The 19,723-nt window shown below is 32.1% G+C and overlaps 1 protein-coding gene and 1 long non-coding RNA gene across 2 annotated transcripts in view; one reads left to right on the top strand and one right to left on the bottom strand.

Moving 5' to 3' along the window:
- LOC114329221 (intermembrane lipid transfer protein Vps13D) overlaps window positions 1-19,723 on the bottom strand; it is a 184,098-nt gene that overhangs the window by 149,327 nt on the left and 15,048 nt on the right. Inside the window, exon 3 of the mRNA XM_028278261.2 lies at window positions 6,768-6,953. Within this exon, the coding sequence (XP_028134062.1) occupies window positions 6,768-6,953 (186 nt within the window). The remainder of the gene's footprint in view (window positions 1-6,767; window positions 6,954-19,723) is intronic.
- Window positions 1-19,723, top strand: part of LOC126887921 (uncharacterized) — a 75,755-nt gene that overhangs the window by 45,367 nt on the left and 10,665 nt on the right. The window lies entirely within an intron of this gene.

Raw genomic sequence — 19,723 nt, forward strand, 5'->3', positions numbered from 1 at the left:
GCTCTCAAATTTGAAGCAAAATAATGTTTGGATGTGTCAGGGATATTCAGATTTGAAAAAATTATCAGCTAGTGTCAAAAAACATGAGTCTTCGAAAGAACATTTAAACAATTGCTTATGTTTAAAACGGTTAGAAAAAAATAATCAAACTATTGACAGGTACTTTAGATGGACATATTTTTTATCTAATAAGTTATATAATGATAAAGTTGGAAAAAATAGAATTTGTGGATACACGTCGCCAACACGCATACTGAGGTCACAAGCCGCCACTGTATCCTGGTCTCACAACCATAGGTATAGGTTGCTACGGATCTAATCAAGGTCTTGTGAATAGTCATTTTGGTTATTTTGTCTAATAATTTTGATGTCATCAATCTTTTATTAGCATAGTATGTACGATTTGATTTATTTCTGTGCCCAGATATGTGAAGGCATCCACACGTTCGATGGTATAGTTCTCTAACTATGTCTATTCGAACACCTAATAGTGGAGTCACTGAAGGTTTTCACCTCCGATTTCGTTGAACCTTCATCGATTTTCATGAAAATTGGTAAGTAGTTAGAAGATACTTCAAGGAACAAAGGTGACATGATGTTAACTTGCGCTTTTACCCTGGGGGTGGTTGCCACCCCTTCTCGGGGGTGAAATTTTTTTATTAAAAATAATACCAGAAATCAATAGAGGGGCAACTTCTAAGCAAAATTGGTTATATAAAGTTATTAACATAAATCAATACTATTTGAGTTATTAAATATCAAAGATTTTATTTTTTCTTAAAAAAATGCATGTTTTAAAGCTGTTTTTCACGTATTACTCAAAAACTATAAGCTTTTGTAAAAACGCTATTATTACCAAAATTAAAGATAATAAAAAATTTAATACACTCCCTACTTAAAGAACTAAACTAATGTTATTTTAAAGTGAGTTATGGGTAATTGAATGTATATTTTTTTCGACGAGTACTCAAATCTAATTATTCAAGCTTACATAACGGGAAAACGATGCATTTTATAGAATATACTTGTTAAGCACTTGTCAAAGTACTTCGGAATACCTATCAAATGAGCTTCAGTAGAAGTTAATAGCATCAAAATTAAGCAAGTTATGACGAAAATAAGAGAAACCTTTCGATTTTTTTAGGAAAAAGTTAAAAACTAAACATACGCCATTTCCGCAAAAATTAAAATTTGTAGTAATCCTCACAAGAATTTATTTATGTTATCATAGTTAATTATTTCAACAAATTTGACCGATTTAAAATGCATATTTTTGAAAAAAAGGTATAATTTAAAAAAATCAGAATTTTTAGAATTATCGTACTTTTCATTTTCTTTTGATAATAACTCCAAAAATACTCAATATACGTAAAAAATGATAAATAACTAAATTTTAGTTTTTTCTGTAACAAATACTTTACCCATTTTACTATTTTCGTAGAGTAAAAAATAACCGAGATAGAAACGTTTAAAATTTCAATTTTGCTGCGAGAACCATGTAACCGGGGCCATTTAACCTTTTATTTTTAAAAAAGTAAGAGGTATAAATGACTATTTTGACGTTTGTTAATAGCTCTTGGAATCAAATTTTAACCAGTTATTAGATGAACTTGCTACTTTAAAATTTAACGGAGTTATTTACAAAAAAACAATAACATTTTTTAGAAAATTTTTTAAAAGATACATTTTGAAACATTTTTGGTGTATAAACTTTAATGCTATCAACTTGTTCGAGCACTTATTTGATAGATATTTCAATGAGCTTTGACAAATGTTTAATAAGTTTATGTTATAAAATGCATCATTTTCCCGGTATTTAAGCTTGAATACTTAGATTTGGGTACTCGACGAAAGAAATATACATTCAATTACCTATAACTCACTTTCAGTTAACATTGAAAGGTTTTTCTAGTAAGGAATTTGATTTTTTATTAGCCTTAATTTTGACAATAACTTTTTTGTAAAAACTTATAGTTTTTGAGTTATTTATGAAAAATCGGTTAAAAACATGCATTTTTCTCACGAAAAATTAAAATCTTTGATCTTTAATAACTCAAAAAGTTTTGATTTATTTTAATAACTTTATATAACAAATTTTGCTTATAATTTGTCGCTCTATCGAATTGTGGGGTTATTTTTTATAAAATAATTTTCACCCCCGAGGAGGGGTGGCCTCCACCCCCAGGGTAAAAGCGCAAGTTGGCATCACCTTTGTTCCTTGAGATATCCTCTAACCACTCACCAATTTTCGTGCAAATCGATGGAGGTTTAACGAAATCGGAGGTAATAGCTCATATTCACCTTCAGTGACTGCACTATAAATGTTCTGAATAATAACTTGCAAGACTGTGATGTTAATATAATCGCCAACACGGATTTATAAAAAAAATAAATTAGGGAAGATTTCAACTGGAAAAAAGAATTTTGATTCAAAATTAGAATCAGATTTAAATTTGTCTCCTGTCATCCCCTGATAGTACTATTTCTAGGTCTACCTGTTGTCAAGGAGGCTCTGCAGAAGACAAATTTACACCAAAACGTCCGTAGTTCTCGGTACAAAAATAAAACTATTTATACCGTAGTATGGTTAGAACGCCCTCTAACGGGGAATAAGTGAAATTAATGTCGACTCGATTCAAGTTCTCTGTTTAACTCAGATATGACAATATCAAAAGGCACCGCTAGGAAAATATTCCAATATGCGGTTCAGAGAACCTGTATGAAACGAGTCTTTGTACTCTAATACAGAGTATGGAATTAGTAAAATTAGCAGGGTTGGAAAAAACCCGGGTTTTTTTTAAAGCCTAACCCGACGGGTTTTTTTGGGTTTTTTAGGGTTTTTTTGGGTTTTTTGGGGATTTTCAGTTTTTTATTTAGATTTGATACATAGTTTCTGCTCTATCAAAAGTTTTACAAAAATTATGAATTTTATTGCAAAAATAATAAAATAACAAAATATGCTTACAAAATAAAGCAACTTGACAATGTCAGCAATTTATAAGCAACTATCACATATATGTTGAAATTAGGACAGAGAAGGAGCAAGAATTTGATAAAAATATCTCCAAAATATTAGATAATGTCGCCATATATAGAGAGGCTCTGTATTTGCAAAAACAACTTGCCGTTATTGTGAAAGCTCTAGACAGATTCCAAAGTGATTCTGTAAACATTTCTGATGCAGTAGAAATATGGAAAGATGCCCTCGACCATGATTTGTTACAGTCATACAGACAAGAAATAAAAAAGAGATATGACTTTGCCATTCAACCATTTCACCTTTTTGCAAATACTATGGATCACAAATACATGGGAAGACGACTTACAGGGGAAGAAGAGGAAACAGTCGAACAATGGGTTGCATCGAATCTTTCTGATGAGTTTTTGGCAGTGATGTTATCATTCAAGATTAAGGATACAGACATGTTCCCCGCAACACTTTTCAAAGAAGAACTTGTCAAAAAATTCTCAACAAAGAAATGGTGGAAGCTGATATCAATAAAAAAACAAATAAAATACCATATGAATTTTGTATTTATATGTTATCTTTGTTCTCATGTCCAGCTTCATCTGCATCTATTGAACGGATTTTTTCTTCATATGGATTAATATGGACTAAGCTTCGCAACAGATTAGGTGCCGATAGAGCTGCAAACTTGGTAAAAATATATAATCATTTAAGAACCGAGACCTCGTCCTCGACCGAGTCTAACGAATAACGAATGGGAATTGGGAATGTGACAAAAATACAGATTCTGATTTTCCTGATAACTAATATGCTTTGCTGATGCTTTGTTTAACAAGAAACTTGTTTATTTTTTTATTTGTCTATATACCATGTTTAAAATAAGTGTTTTATTAGTTTAGTTTCAGTTTCTCTCGTTTTGTATTCACCTACTACTTACTTCATGGTATTTATGCTAGTTTTTGTTTTTATTCAGAAATAAATATGACGTTCATTCAACTGAAAATTTGCTATTTTTGAAAAAACCCCAAAAAACCCAATAATAGTGGGTTTTATCAATTGAAAAAACCCAAAAAAACCCGCTGGGTTTTATAAGATGGGGAAATTCTATGCCAACCCTGAAAATTAGAAAATTTTATTCATTGCAGTGCGTTAAAGAACTCATGGAATAGGTAGCTAAGTATAATGATAGAATAAATGAGAAAGTTTTTTACAGATGTGAAAGTGACATTGAACAATATAAAACAACAGCTATGTGAATATTTCCTTAAAGAAATTCAAACAGCCATGATAAGTAAAGATGAGTATTGAATCATTTCTCTACAGATTGTTAATATAGTTAGTCAAAGTTGACGTGACTATCTCCTATAGAAAAGAAAAACGTGAATAACGTTGTTTAACGATGTTTCGGGGTAGTCACGTTTAGTGATGTGAGTCTAGAATATTTCCAAGCGAATATTCGCGAACATTGGAAAGTTTCCGAGAATATTCGCCTATAAAAAATGGAAATATTCTCCTGACCGCGAATATTCCCGGAAACTTTCAATGGAAAATTCTCGAGAATATTTCCGAGAACTTTCGAGAATGTTTCCGAGAATATTTCCGATAACTTTCCATAATATTTCCGAGAACTTTTGAGAATATAAAGCATTTACATTAGGCATTCAGTGTAATGGCTGGTCAAATATAAGAAACCAATCTGTTATTAACTTGAAGGGCTTTTAGACGCTGCAATAAATTGTTGCGATCAAGTAGGTGGCGTTTAGGCACCGTTATAAATACGAGCAATTTATTGTGACGATAAATTGCTACGATTTATTGATTTTTACAAAGCTGTTTAGAAGCTGCGATATATTGTCGCGATTGATTATAAGCTGAAACAACTCTATCGTTACAATAAATTGATGCAATCCGATAGGTACCAACTCCAATCCAATTCCAATCCCGATAAATCGCTGCGATGTACCGTTTACACACAATAAATTGAAACAACTCGATTGATATCGATAAATTACACGGATTTATTGCTGTGTCTAAAAGCTGCCTTATAATCTGAAACAACTCGATCGTTACAATAAATTGATGAAATCCGATAGCAACTGCAATCCTCCAATTCCGATAAATCGCTGCAAAGTACAGTTTACACTCAACGATAAATTGAAACAATTCGATTGCATAGATAAATTGCTGCGATTTATAGCGGTGTCTAAACGCTGCTTTGACAACACCTGAACCAGTAATGTGTATACTTAACACTTTTTACAGATTGTGAAATGCACACAGCTGAATATTTTTCACAAGAAATAATAAATAATATAATATAATCGAAGTCGGCCCAGAAAAAAATTGTGGGATTGTTACAGACAATGCAGCACCAATGGATCATTTTGCCAAAGGCAAAATGATCGATAAAAAACAAATATAATTTTATTGAAGCACATTTCTGTGTTTTTCATGCATTAAATTTGCTGATGTCTGATTTGATGAACCTACATTCTCTTAAAAATGTTGAGGCATTTTGTTAAGAAATTGTTAAAAAGGTAACTAATTCCCATATATCTCTTGCCCGTTTTAATACAATCTAGCTTCAAAACTACAATAAAGTTATATCATTGAAACTTCCTGTAAAAACTAGATCGGATTCAATCCTTAATAATTGTAAAATAGCCTTGGTGTGTTTGAAAGTGCTTTACAAATGCTTATGGTCATAGGGGGAGAAAATTCAAAATTTTCACGAAATTTTAAATAAAACTGTCTGGACGATGAAATATTTTGAATAAAGTTGCAAAAAGTAGCAGTTGTGCTAACACTTATACTAATTGTAAAATGGATTACTTTATTGGAAGGCAATATGTTTAAAATATCCCAGGTTGTCAAGGCATTTAAGGACATAGCAAATATTTTTACCGAGAATATTCCATTACTTCCAATCAGTACGCCCGAGGAAAAGGAATGCTTATATCTAAATTAAAAAAAAAAAAAGAAAAAAATGGCAGTGAAACCTGTGCACTATGCTGCAAGCTTACTTGATTCTTTTAACAGGACAAAGCATCACTGGTAAAGAGCATATTTAGCTAAGCAGTGTATAGACAAAATATTAACTAACCATCCCAAGTTTATTGACAAAAAAGAAAACATTTTTACAGAACTAACATACAATAGACATACAACATACATACAATACACACTAACATGCAATAGACTAACAAGAAAAAATACAATATTTCCATAAGTTTCCGAAAGTTTCCAATATTACCGGAAAGTTTCCGGAAACTTTCCCGCATTTGAATCTTCCCGGAAATTTTACATCACTAGTCAGTCACGTTTATAGATCATTATACTACTTTATGTGTGGTTTGTTTTGAGTGATTTGATATTAAAAAACAAAACTATCAGATGACAAATCGGTATATTAATAAGGTTGTAAAATTATTTTATGGACTTTAAAAAAAATTACAGTTATGATATTCTATAAATATAGCATTTTATCTGCAAAAGATAAGTATGTACTTTTAACGTTTTATATATAATTTAGGTAAAAGAAATAAAATAAAGGACTTACAATCAATTCATTCTACGTAGAACGACCGGTTTCTAATACTACAATTTGCTATGCATCTAAAGGTCTCCGAGAAGGTAACTAAATGATGTCGATACAACTAAATAAAGATGCATAGCAAATTTTATTAGGTATGAAGGTAGTATACACTGATTATACGTCATTTATTTTATTTCTTTTACTTAAATTACAATGGACTCACATGTGCAACCCGTTCAACGATTTTATAAATAATATACCTACCTGTAAATTTTCTATTATGTCAGATATTACGCCAGCTCCGTAACTGTACCATGAAGAATAACTGGATGAATAATAAGTGGAATTGTAATCTTGACCGTCTCTTTTTATTCTCCATTCTGCTTCAAGAGAATCAAGGGCAGCTAATTTCGTCTCGTGTCTAGCTAAATCTTCGGCCTCACAGTCCCACTGGAATAAAAATAAGTTCCGACATTTAGCAAATATAGTTACAATAGAACCATTCATAAACATAAGTGTTAAAACAGTCGACTAAGTACACAAGGTCCTATCTGCAAGAACTAAAAGTGTTTATAAGTTAACAATAAGACTTTATTAAATAACTAGAAGTTGTTTTATTATATACTAATTGTTAAACAAAGGTATATGTGGAAAATAGAACTTGATTAAATAAGTTTAACTCATTTCTCAAATCAAAACTCCTTTGTATTAACTATTGAAGTAACCCTTTACTGTTAATAAAAATATATTAATTTTTTTAAAAATTGACATTGTTAACACATAAAAGTGGCGATAATAGTAAAATAAATATATAACATAGAAACTTTAAACGGTCATAACTAAAAATGGCACCTGAGGCAGTTATAACTTTGTTATTCCAATGCAACGAAATGTCAAATTATGAAATTAATCAGAAATACAATATGATTCAGATAACCATTTATAATTTTAGAGAGAATACTAAGAAGTTCCTAGTGCGACTTCTGAAGAGAAATATCGATAATAGATCAAGATGATAGACCCATACTAGTCACAGTCACAGGTTACTTGAAAAATATAATACCCTGCTGCATGAATTGTTTATTAAGATAAACATACCTTACAAGTGAACCTATCGCATTTTTCTTATTTTCCACAACTTTTCTAAGTTAAAAATTTTTCGTTTTCACGCCGTTAACCTGCCGTTATGCCTTTTTTGCAAGTTCCTTAACGTGAAAAATAATTAACATTATTCCTGTTTAGGTAATAATTAACAACCTTAGGGCACCCTTATTTTTATAGTAACGCTTATTCAAAAATTTTTAAAAATGGAGTCCTCCATAGATTTGGAAAATGACAACGGAGAAAATTGTCAGTTCACATTTTTTTATCAAAGAAAATTTAATTTTAAGTAGATTTCCCCAGGGTACCCCACAGTTTTCACATATTATTTCACTCTCCTTGATTTCATCTTTCAGTACTCCCAAATGCGTAAGGGATAAAATCGTGACTAAACTTCTATTGAAATCTTATAATCCGGCATCAAATTTCGCTTCATCTCTTCAAGATACGTGCTACACATCTCCTTCCTTTCAGTATATTAAACTGCGACTTCTTGATCGCAATCCTAACAGTAAAACTGTTTTAATTAAAACACAAGTTGTTTTAAACTTAACGTGAACGTTCTCTCCCATTCTACTCCAAACACAATGACTAAACGCACGAAGAAACCGATATTCATTAATTTCGAAGTCGACTAGTATAGTGACTTATGCCAAATACTATTGACTGTAATACATACAACTCTTGACATTTCCCATTACATTTGAGGAAGCAAACAATATAGCGCCATCTAGTGGTGTGCGGTGATAACCAGAGCAATCTAACCTTACATTTATAAAATTGCTTTATTATTGTTTTTGTATAAGTGTTTGAACTATTTTTATTTTAATTTAGCAAAATTAGCTCGTTATTCAAAAATTTATAAAATTAAATTTGAATGTTTACGTCAAATTTTACATTTTCAAAACGTAGTTTCACTTCAAGCCGACAGTGGCGCTAGCGCGCTAGTGGCAACGTGCTTCCAGATTTCTGTGGGAGTTGGATGTATTACAGTCAATAAATAGTATTTGCTTATGCCCAGCCGCCGGGGTCGCCCACGTTTTCTCAACTGTCATCAATACGACTAACTTCACGCGTAACTTTGATACGAAAATTAAAAAAAAAATATGTATTGAAATCCAGATCCCGTAATTTTTTGAGAGTTAGTACAAAGAGCCGTGTGAAGTTGGCACCTCTAAATAAGATTTTTAAAAAAAAAAATGTTTTTAATTGTCCATCAAATGTCCACTCTTGTCCAGCAAAAATTTTTTTTGTCCACCTTTTGTTTACGAGATACTAAAAAAACGTGAAATAAGGCCCAACACCCCGAAGTAAAAAAAAACGTCGTAAAACTGATACGTTTGATTGTCCAACTGTTGTCCACACTTGTCCAGGCATTTTTTTTTTATTGTCCACCTGTTATTTATTTAAATTAGCAATAATTATCGTTTGTTAGTAAAAATGCCAAAAAATGAGAATTTTTGGAAATTTTTTTTCACGTTTGATTGTCCATCGAATGTCCACCCTTGTCCAGCAAAAATTTTTTTTGTCCACCTTTTGTTTACGAGATACTAAAAAACGTGAAATAAGGCCCAACACCCTGAAGTCAAAAAAAAACGTCGTAAAAACTGATAATTTTGTTGTCCAACTGTTATCCACACTTGTCCAGGCATTTTTTAAATTGTCCACCTTTTATATATTTAAATTAGCAATAATTATCGTTTGTTAGTAAAAATGCCAAAAATGAGAATTTTTGGAAATTTTTTTTCACGTTTGATTGTCCATCGAATGTCCACTCTTGTCCAGCAAAAATTTTTTTTGTCCACCTTTTGTTTACGAGGTATTAAAAAAACGTGAAATAAGGCCCAACACCCCGAAGTCAAAAAAACGTCGTAAAAACTGATACTTTTGATTGTCCAACTGTTGTCCACACTTTTGAAAAAAAAATTTTGGACAGGGAAGCAGTACAAGTTTCCGAATTCGAGAAAAAGTTGTCAGGACTAACAGCTTTGGATTGTCCAATAGTAGTCCATTCGTGTTCAGACATTTTCATTACTTGTGAAACATTGGTTTTTTCTCAGCAATATTTTTTAGTTTGGTAGCAACAATGGATCATAAATGCGAATTCCAAAAAATGATATTTTTATTCAACGCCGTGTAGGAAAGGTTACTTTTCCACAAGCTCGAGCGATGCAATATTCGCATTTTCACACATTGTTGAATAAAATATCGTTCTTAACTAGTGTGGAACAGTTTTTTTAACTCATCTGATTACAACGCTCGCCTTCGGCTCGCATTGCAACCCTCAGATTCGTTTAAAAAAACTTTTCCACACTAGTGAAGAAATATATTATTGTTTGTTTGATGTTTTTAACTTTTACTATTGCTTAGCAAGAAAATTTTCGTTGTCCATTTTTAGCCTAAGAGATAATTAGAAAATGATACATATATTTGACCCATAATAAGGCCAAGCACCTGGACTTTGAAAAAAGGTCGTAAAAACTAATAGATTTGACTGTCCAACTGATGTCTAGACATATTTTTGCATTTTTTTATTTGTACACTTTCTATTTTTCTTTTTTTTTTGTTGATCGCAATTATTTATAATTTGGTAATAACACATTAGAAAATTCCTCGGAAGTATGATTCATTTGATGCGTTAAATGCTGACAATTTTCTGTAAATTTGAAGGCGAGGATGAAAAATTTCTTGATGATCAACATTTTTGAGAATAGTATGTCATCTGTAACTTTTCACATGGGTTACTTACTATTTAAAAAGATGACTCATTTTAATATGCAGTACTTGTCATATATTTTAATAGTTGATTGTGAATGAAAAGTAAGGCACAAGTTAAATTGTAAAATTCGATGAAACTATGCTCAAGATATGTTGATTGGATAACCGAAAAATAATATATGTTTACATATTTTGAAAAAAAAATGCATGATAGGTTTGAGAATCGCGGAGAAATAGACAATTAGACGACTAACAATTAATAAGTGAGTTTATTGATATACTTCTGTAGGTATTGTAAAAAAATGCTTGGACACGTGTGGAAAACTGTTGAACAATTAAACGTATCGGTTTTCACGACTTTTTTTTTCAATTCGGAGTGCAGGGCCTTATTTCTTGTTTTTTTTTTTAAATCTCTTGAACAAAAGGTAGACAGAAAAAACTTTTAGCTAAACAAGGATGGAAATTCGATTGACAATCAAATATGAAAAAAAATTTCAAAAATAGTATATTACATAACTAGGACTTATTTTATTTACGAGTGTGAAGTTTGTACACAGAGGCGAAGCCGAGATTTACAATCATACGAGTAAATATTAGATTTGTTTTTTTTTTTTGACATTTTTATTAAAAAACTACAACTATTCCTATAATGAAGAAAAAAGTGGAAAAGTAAAAAAAATGCATGAACACGTGTGGACAACTATTGCGACAATCGAAACCTGTCAGTTTTGATAGTGTAGGAAACAAAGGTCGAACCTTGCAAAATGGACACAAGTCCGGTTTTATTTTTTTTCTGGTATATCAAGGGGTGCTTATTATAAGACTAACTTTTTCTGAAAAAATTTCGCCCCGGAACCTCCCTTTTCACCAATTTAAAGGGGGTAATTTGTGGTTTTTGCGGAACGTAGCCCTTCCTGTAACTTTTACAAAAAATTTCTTTTATAGAAATATGAAGAGGACTATATTTTCTACGATTTATTTCCAACACCATCTCTCTATCATCCACCGTTTAGCGGGGGTGGCGCCCTAAATTTGACAAGTTTTTAAAAAAGATGTTTTAAAAAAATATATATTTTTCCCTAACTGTAACGGAAATTAAGAAGAAATCCTGCGGTAATTATTCACAAATAATTGACTGATTTTTTGGTATAGGTTTTACTTAAGGGTAATTGCCCTTTTTTTAATTACAGGGTGTTACATTTTAAAAAACCTCTTTTTATACCATCTGAACCGTTTATGCTACAGTAAAAAGACTTTCAGCGATTACCCATGTACTGGTGCTATTTACAAATTTGTATAATGCACCCCCATTTTTTCCCCGGAACTACCCCAGAAAAAAGAAGAATTAATAAATAAATTGATTTTCTTGGAACCCTTCACACAAAATGCCCTTTATTAATATCCTTCATACATCATTTTGTGGACGTTATTATCACCCATGCATGGACACCAAAAGCAATTTCCTAGTGCAACCCCTGAAGCAAAAAAAAAATAAATAAAATGGGGGGTTGAAAATTTTTTTTTGTTTTTTGCTTTTTGATCCATATGGGCATATGCTTCATCAATAGTGCTTTTCAAAAATATATATGGTTATTGCAACATCTCTGCGAAAACCACCCCTATCCTTGAAAATATACTGCAGAAACTACCCCTATCCCTTGGCGAGCATGTTTTTACGATTTTCTCATTACCTATGTATTCTTTTTAAGGAAAACTTATACAAGGTTAAAGACCACTATTTACTCTAAAAATTATGTCCTATTCATTTTTTCGTATAAGCAACCGTTACGGCACAGTGGCGCCGTAAACCTCATATATGTTTTGGCGGCCTCCAGTTTTTGTTTTTTTTTTCGTCATCTGTTCGTTTTATTGATAAAGTACTTATGCAAAATAAAACAACACAGTGTAACCTACAAATTATGACTTATGCACATTCTACATTCTTTGCTCCCCAAAGCCACAGTGGTGGCCCAAAATAAATGTTTGCATATTTTCGCCACCTACATGCATTTTATTGCATTAATGCTACCTTAACAGCACAATATTTACCCTTAGGTGGTCGCTACGCAGTGGCGGATCCAGGGAGGGGTGATGGGGGTGATCACCTCCCCCCCCCTCTCAAACCAAGTGATATTATATTCAAAGATTATAAAAATATTCATTTATTTTTATAGAAATTTAACCAATTGGCACCCCTTTCTTAACGATGCTGGATCCGCCACTGTCGCTAAAGCATAAAAAGTCATTCTTATAAAAATAATATTAATATAATATAAGTATTTCTATAAAAATAAATGAATATTTTTATAATCTTCAAATATAATATCACTTGGTTCGAGAGGGGTGGGGGTGATCGCCCCCATCACCCCTCCCTGGATCCACCACTCCTTAGCGACCACTTAGGGGTGAATATTGTGCTATTAAGTTAGCATTAACGCAATAAAATGCGTGTAGGTGGTGAAAATAGGAATAAAAATTATTTTGGGCCACCACTGTAGCTTTGGGGAGCAAAGAATGTAAAATGTGCATAGGTCATGATTTGTAGGTTACACTGTGTTGTTTTATTTTACATAAGTACTTTATCAATAAAACAAACAGATGACGAAAAAATAAACAAAAACTGGAGCCCGTCAAAGCATATATGAGGTTTACGGCGCCACTGTGCCGTAACGGTTGCTTAAACGAAAAAAATGAATAGGACCTAATTTTTAGAGTAAATAGTGGTCATTAACCTTGTATAAGTTTTGTTTAAAAAAAATGAATAGGTAATGAAAAAATCGTAAAAACATGCTGGATAAGGTATAGGGGTAGTTTCTGCAGTATATTTTCAAGGATAGGGGTGGTTTGCGCAGGGATGTTGCAATAACCATATATATTTTTGAAAAGCACTATTGATGAAGCATATGCCCATATGGATCAAAAAGCAAAAAACAAAAAAAAATTTTCAACCCCTTATTTTATTTATTGTTTTTGGCTACAGGGGTTGCACTAGGAAATCGCTTTTAGTGTCCATGCATGGGTAATAATAACTTGCACAAAATGATATATGAAGCATATTAATGAAGGGCATTGTGTGTGAAGGATTCCAAGAAAATCACTTTATTTATTAATTCTTCTTTTTTTTTGGGTGGTTCCGGGGAAAAAATGGGGGTGCATTATACAAATTTGTAAATAACACCAGTACATGGGTAATCGCTGAAAGTCTTTTTACTCTAGCATAAACGGTTCAGATGGTATAAAAAGGGTTTTTTTAAAATGTAACACCCTGTAATTAAAAAAAGGGCAATTACCCTTAAGTGAAACCTATACTAAAAAATCAATCATCTATTTGTGAATAATCTTCGCAGCATTTCTTTTTAATTTCCGTTACAGTTAGGGAAAAATATATTTTTTTTAAAAACATCTTTTTTAAAAACTTGTCAACTTTGGGGCACCACCCTTGCTAAACGGTGGATGATAGAGAGATGCTGTTGGAAATAAATCGTAGAAAATATAGTCCTCTTCATATTTCTATAAAAGAAATTTTTTTAAAAGGTACAGGAAGGGCTACGTTCTGCAAAAACCATAAATTACCCCCTTTAAAGGGGTGAAAAGGGGGGTTCCGGGACGAAATTTTTTCAGAAAAAGTTAGTCTTATAATAAGCACCCCTTGATATGCCAGAAAAAAAATAAAACCGGACTTGTGTCCATTTTGCAAGGTTCAACCTCTGTTTCCTACACTATGACGACTTTATCTCGAATTCGGAAAACTGTACTTTTTCCCGGTCCGAAAAATTATTTTAAACTATATTTTTTAAAAAAGCTGGACAAAAAAACTTTTTGCTGGACAAGGGTGGACATTCGACGGACAATCAAACGTGAAAAAAAATTTCCAAAAATTCTCATTTTTTTGGCATTTTTACTAACAAACAATAATTATTGCTAATTTAAATAAACAAAAGGTGGACAATTAACAAAAATGCCTGGACAAGTATGGACAACAGTTGGACAATCAAACGTATCAGTTTTTTCGTCGTTTTTTTTTTACTTCGGGGTGTTGGGCCTTATTTCACGTTTTTTTAGTATTTCGTAAACAAAAGGTGGACAAAAAAAAATTTTTGCTGGTCAAGGGTGGACATTAGATGGACAATCAAACGTTAAAAAAAAATTTCCAAAAATTCTCATTTTTTGGCATTTTTACTAACAAACGATAATTATTGCTAATTTAAATAAATAAAAGGTGGACAATTAAAAAAAATGCCTGGACAAGTGTGGACAACAGTTAGACAATCAAACGTATCAGTTTTTACGACGTTTTTTTGACTTCGGGGTGTTGGGCCTTATTTCAAGTTTTTTTAGTATCTCGTAAACAAAAGGTGGACAAAAAAAAATTTTACTGGACAAGAGTGGACATTTGATGGAAAATTAAAAAAATTTTTTGAAAAAATCGTATTTAGAGGTGCCAACTTCACAGGGCTAGTACAAAGACATACATATTTCTTTTTTTGTAATTACAGCTTCAATTTACCGTACATTTCTCGTAGACTCTGCCGATAAAGTAGAGTCGTGTTGAGAAAACCTGGCCTGCCCGCCCAGTAGTGATGTTGAAAAAGTAACTATTCGTTACAAAGTACTCGTTCCTTACGAATGCCGAAAGTAACGATTACTATACAGAGAGGCAAATCGTTACTTTGATTACTTTGATTACTCTGATTACTTCGTTGCTTCGTACCAATCGTATCAGAGCGAGTACCTATTTTGATAATTGTATCTACAACAATCGGTTGATATCGGAATCGGACCGGTATTCCACGAGTGTTCGGTATCAGTACAGTTAACTAAAATTTTATCTATGAAGGGCGAAGGCTATCAAGAGTTTTACAGGATTACAGGGCGTACAAAGCATGCACCCAGAAACAGATGTCTGTACATACGATTTGTCGAGGTATATAATTCACACAATTTCACAAATATTAGTTCCTTTGAAAATAAAAATGCAACACATTAGATTTTAATAATAAATACACACTATTCTTATTTGCATTTCCATCCATTTTTCTATTGAAAACTTTTTCCTGTTTCACTATTTCCCTAAAAATAATTTATTTTTTCCTAAATGTCTTGGTCTATGTGTATTTTATTGTTATGATCCAATAAATCTAAAATAATATCGGCCCGGGCCAAAAAAATTAGTAGAATTTATAAAACAAAAATCATTTTTAATTATTAATTAGACTGGACAAAATTATGTCGGGCACCCCTTGTTTTTAATAATTTTTAACATAATAGATCCATTATCCAGAATTTCTATCCATTAAATAGATCGGTGAAGGTCGTAGAAGAATATTATTATCGGATCTTATACTTATACGAAATACTGAGAACTGAGATTCTCGATATGAATACCGGTACTCAAATACAAAATTAATCATAGTAATCAAAGTATCCTACTAATACTAATACAAAATATGTACTGAGAAATGCGATTCTCGATATGATTACTGGTACTCAAATACAAAAGTAACAAAAGTAATCAAAGTAATCAAAGTAACGAATACTGTAAATGATTACTTTATACAAAAGTAACGATTTGTAACGAATACTCGAAAGTAACTATAATCAACATCACTACCGCCCAGCCGACCGTGTTGCTAGGTAATGCACGTTAATCGCGGGAGAGAGCGGTAGAATTCGCACATGCGTCGTTTCCCAGGACCAGGGCTGGATTTGTATATTATGTGCTGGATTCAAAGGGCGGCAAATTTTGGTAAAAAAGTAAAAAATGGCGGGGACAGTGCGGCCAGTGGCGTAACAAGGGGGAGTTGGGGGGTTATAACCCCCCACCATTTTAATGTACTTTGAGCTCTATACGCTTAATTTCATACCCCCAGAAATTCTCCAGTAGTTGTAACCCCCCCCCCCTTAGGATCATCCTGGTTACACCGTTGAGAGCGGAAAATTGTGGATAGTCCACGGGCGGCAAATCTTCAAATCCGCCTCAGCTCAAGATAGCTGACTAATGCCCACCACTGTATATTGAAACCTGTCAATTTTGTGATATTTAAAATTTGTATAGCACCCCATGTTATTATAATGACTCATTTGTTCTAATGGATAATAGTCAATTACAATTTTTGTTCTTAGGGGTTTTTAGTAGACAAAAGCCCTAGTGCTTCTTCTTCCTCAGCTTTTCTGTTTTCAGGGGTAGCTGTTCCTTACCTTCCAGGAACAAGAACCAGTACCAGGAACCAATTTCTCAAAAAACGAAATATAATAAAAATATAACAAACACGAAAAATAATAGGAAGCCAAATTATCCCAAGAGAACGGCAGTTCTCGCCAGTGGCGCACAACCCCCCTACACGCGACACTATATATACACGAAATTTTCGATTTTCTAAATCTGACTGAATTGAAAATTGGGCCAAATCCCACCTTAAAGTTCAGGAAAAGACTCACCCATCCGTATGTCAACCATCCATTTTGGTCCAAGGGTGTGGATTTTACGGCCCTTCCTATTTAGGGTCTGTTTTTCGTTCTCGTCCCCAAAACTCCCAAAAATTTCGAAAATTTAAATCCGACCTTTGCGGCTTGTGATAGTACCTTTCCAACGCATGTCTAATTTTGAAAATCGGTTACACCATTCAAAAGTTATCGAGCTCAGAAATATGGCTTAATTTCTATTTAAAAAAGGGAAAATGTTTGCGGATATGTATGTATGTATGTGGAAAAGATAAACCGATCTGAATTTTCTTTTCTGTGTTTGAAGGGGGGGCTAGTGTCAATTCAGAACCGGTGTAGTTTGTGACTTGACCACTCTTAAGTCAGCTATAGGACTTGGTAGGTAGAAAACGGCATATTTTTGGGGGTATATATATTCGGTTCAACAAGAGACATGAGAACCGCAAATATACCAAATCAATATTGTTGAGTTAAGCTTTCAAATGGTGTCTAAGCCGTCAGTATCAGACATGCACACCGCTCATATAGCCGAAAAACTGAAACAACTAAACTTTGAAAATTTTGGTTTTTCGACAATTACTCAAAATTTCAACCTACGAATTGCGCCAATAACTGAGCGTTTGTAGAAGTGCTCTAGGCGCATCTAACGGTGTATATCTCATATCAGGGAAAATTCGAATTTTTAAGTTATAGGCTTCATAAGTATGATCAAATCTATTTCCTATGGTAAAAAACAGTTTTCAAGCTAAATAATTCCCATAATACCTTCAGTTATCATACTTGACCTTAGATGCATCAGATACTACTTGTCAATACGTTTCAAACTCATGTTTAGTGATCAAAATCGGTTAAGCCGTTTAGAAGTTATTAAGCTACAAAAGTATAATCCAATTAGCCATTATCACCGAAATGGTTTATGTAGTTGTAGTGGTTACGATGCTAAATTTGATCGGGCAACGGGCAATCCGAGTTCATTTACCGGCCATCCCAATGTTTTTTTTAACTATTTCCAATATAAAAAAAATCTAGTGTACATTCGATGTACATTAGATCATTTTTGGGAGATAATGCGACAAAGGCGACCATTTATGAAGCTTAACGTGTAATCGAGAAACATTACATTCAACTTCATACATTTAATTTATAAATAACTTTGAAAAACTCCTGATACAAGAATAAAAAACCGCTAAACGGCGTAAAAATGAGTGGCGCATACAATATTCCAGCTACAGAAGATCTGATATGAATATTATGTGGCGCGAAAATGTAATATTTAAAACGAAAATATTTGCTAAATTTGAAGTAAACGCACCACAAAAGAGCTTCAAAATTCAAACTGTATCAAAGTTACTCTTTTGTGACGCGTTTTACTTCAAATTTAGCAAATATTATGAAAAACTCTTTTAAAATAAAACTAGAATTTTATTTTGCATCAAAATGAAAATACATTTTCGCGTCACGTAATATTTATATCAGATCTTTTGTAGCTGGAATATTGTATGCGCCACTCATTTTTACGGCGTTCAGAGGTTTTTTATTCTTGTAAAAAAATTTACCGTATAAAAACTTGAACCTAAATACATGAACAAATTAAATCCACACATTGTTTCCAGAAAATCATTCTCAACTTTTGACGTTCAAAAAAAATTACATATTTACAAAATTTTATACCAAGGTCTTTGTAAATTTAAATAAGTATATATACACTTTAAAAACTAAAGAATTATGTAAATTGTATAACTATTTAAAGATTATCAGTTTTTTATTTGAAAAATAAACGTTCACAATCTGAATATTATTCGTATTCATTAAATAAATGTATTTTGTATAAGGATTTAAGTAAAGCGTTTGACCACAATATTTTTGTAGAAAAATATCTTGTAGACCAGGGCCCATCTGTAAAAATATTAGTACATTTGGACGTTGAGAGGTGACTCAATTTTTTTTGCAGAAATTGCTTGAAAATAATTCAAATAATAATATTTGAGTTATCCTCCCTCTCAAAAAGGTCTGGAACATTGTTTAAATAATCAAAATGCCAAAAAATGATGGAAAAATTCGTCTTTTTCTTGGTTTTTTGATTATAACTTTAAAAGTATTCATTTGCGAGAAAAGTTGTGCTGACATAAAAGTTGCGTAACTAAATTTCCTACAATACAGAATTGGTTAAAAATTTAAAAAATGGTCACACTTGTTGCAAAATAGCAATAATTGCGAAAAAAACATACAAAAACAAGTATTCACATTTTACGTTTTTCAACCATTTGTGCTACATTTAGGACCTTCATATTTCACCCAGAAAAACTTTATGATACAGTTAAACAATACTGTAAATTTCATTAAGATCGGTTCAATAGATTTTGCAAAATAAATTTTGCAATCCAGCTTTCGCAAAAAAAATTCATTTTTTCAAAATGTTACAGGACTGAAAATTAAGCAGATAGCAAGTTGAGTTTTTTCTTGCTTATAGAAGTGTACTGTACCTTTGATTTGCAATTAGCAAAACTAAAATCAATTAACTACCACGGCGTCAGGAATGTTTTTAAATAAACATTAATTATTGGTGCTGCGCGCAGGACAGCGGATAGTTTGCTCTGATTGGGCATTGCAATGACCTTTGATAATGATTGATACATTTTAATTTGTATTACATTTCGATATAAATAAAAAAAATTGTTTATTGCAAAATAAAAACACATACTCTATCCTTTGAAATAACACTTTTTTAGCAAAAACTTTCTTTGTTCATATATTTTAACTTATCGAATAAAAGTTTATTATTTTTAAACATATGCAATTGTTTAAACAATATTTCACAAACAATAATAAAATTAGTTTGATTTTTGTGGAATTAAAATATTAAAATACAACAAAATATAGAGTAAGAAAATAATATATTAGATAAAGATTGGAAGAAATTTTGGTGGAAATCAACTTGTGTGAATCGAACACCGCTGTCC

The sequence above is a fragment of the Diabrotica virgifera genome, chromosome 7 (genome assembly GCF_917563875.1).
Source record: "Diabrotica virgifera virgifera chromosome 7, PGI_DIABVI_V3a".
Classification (NCBI taxonomy): domain Eukaryota; kingdom Metazoa; phylum Arthropoda; class Insecta; order Coleoptera; family Chrysomelidae; genus Diabrotica; species Diabrotica virgifera.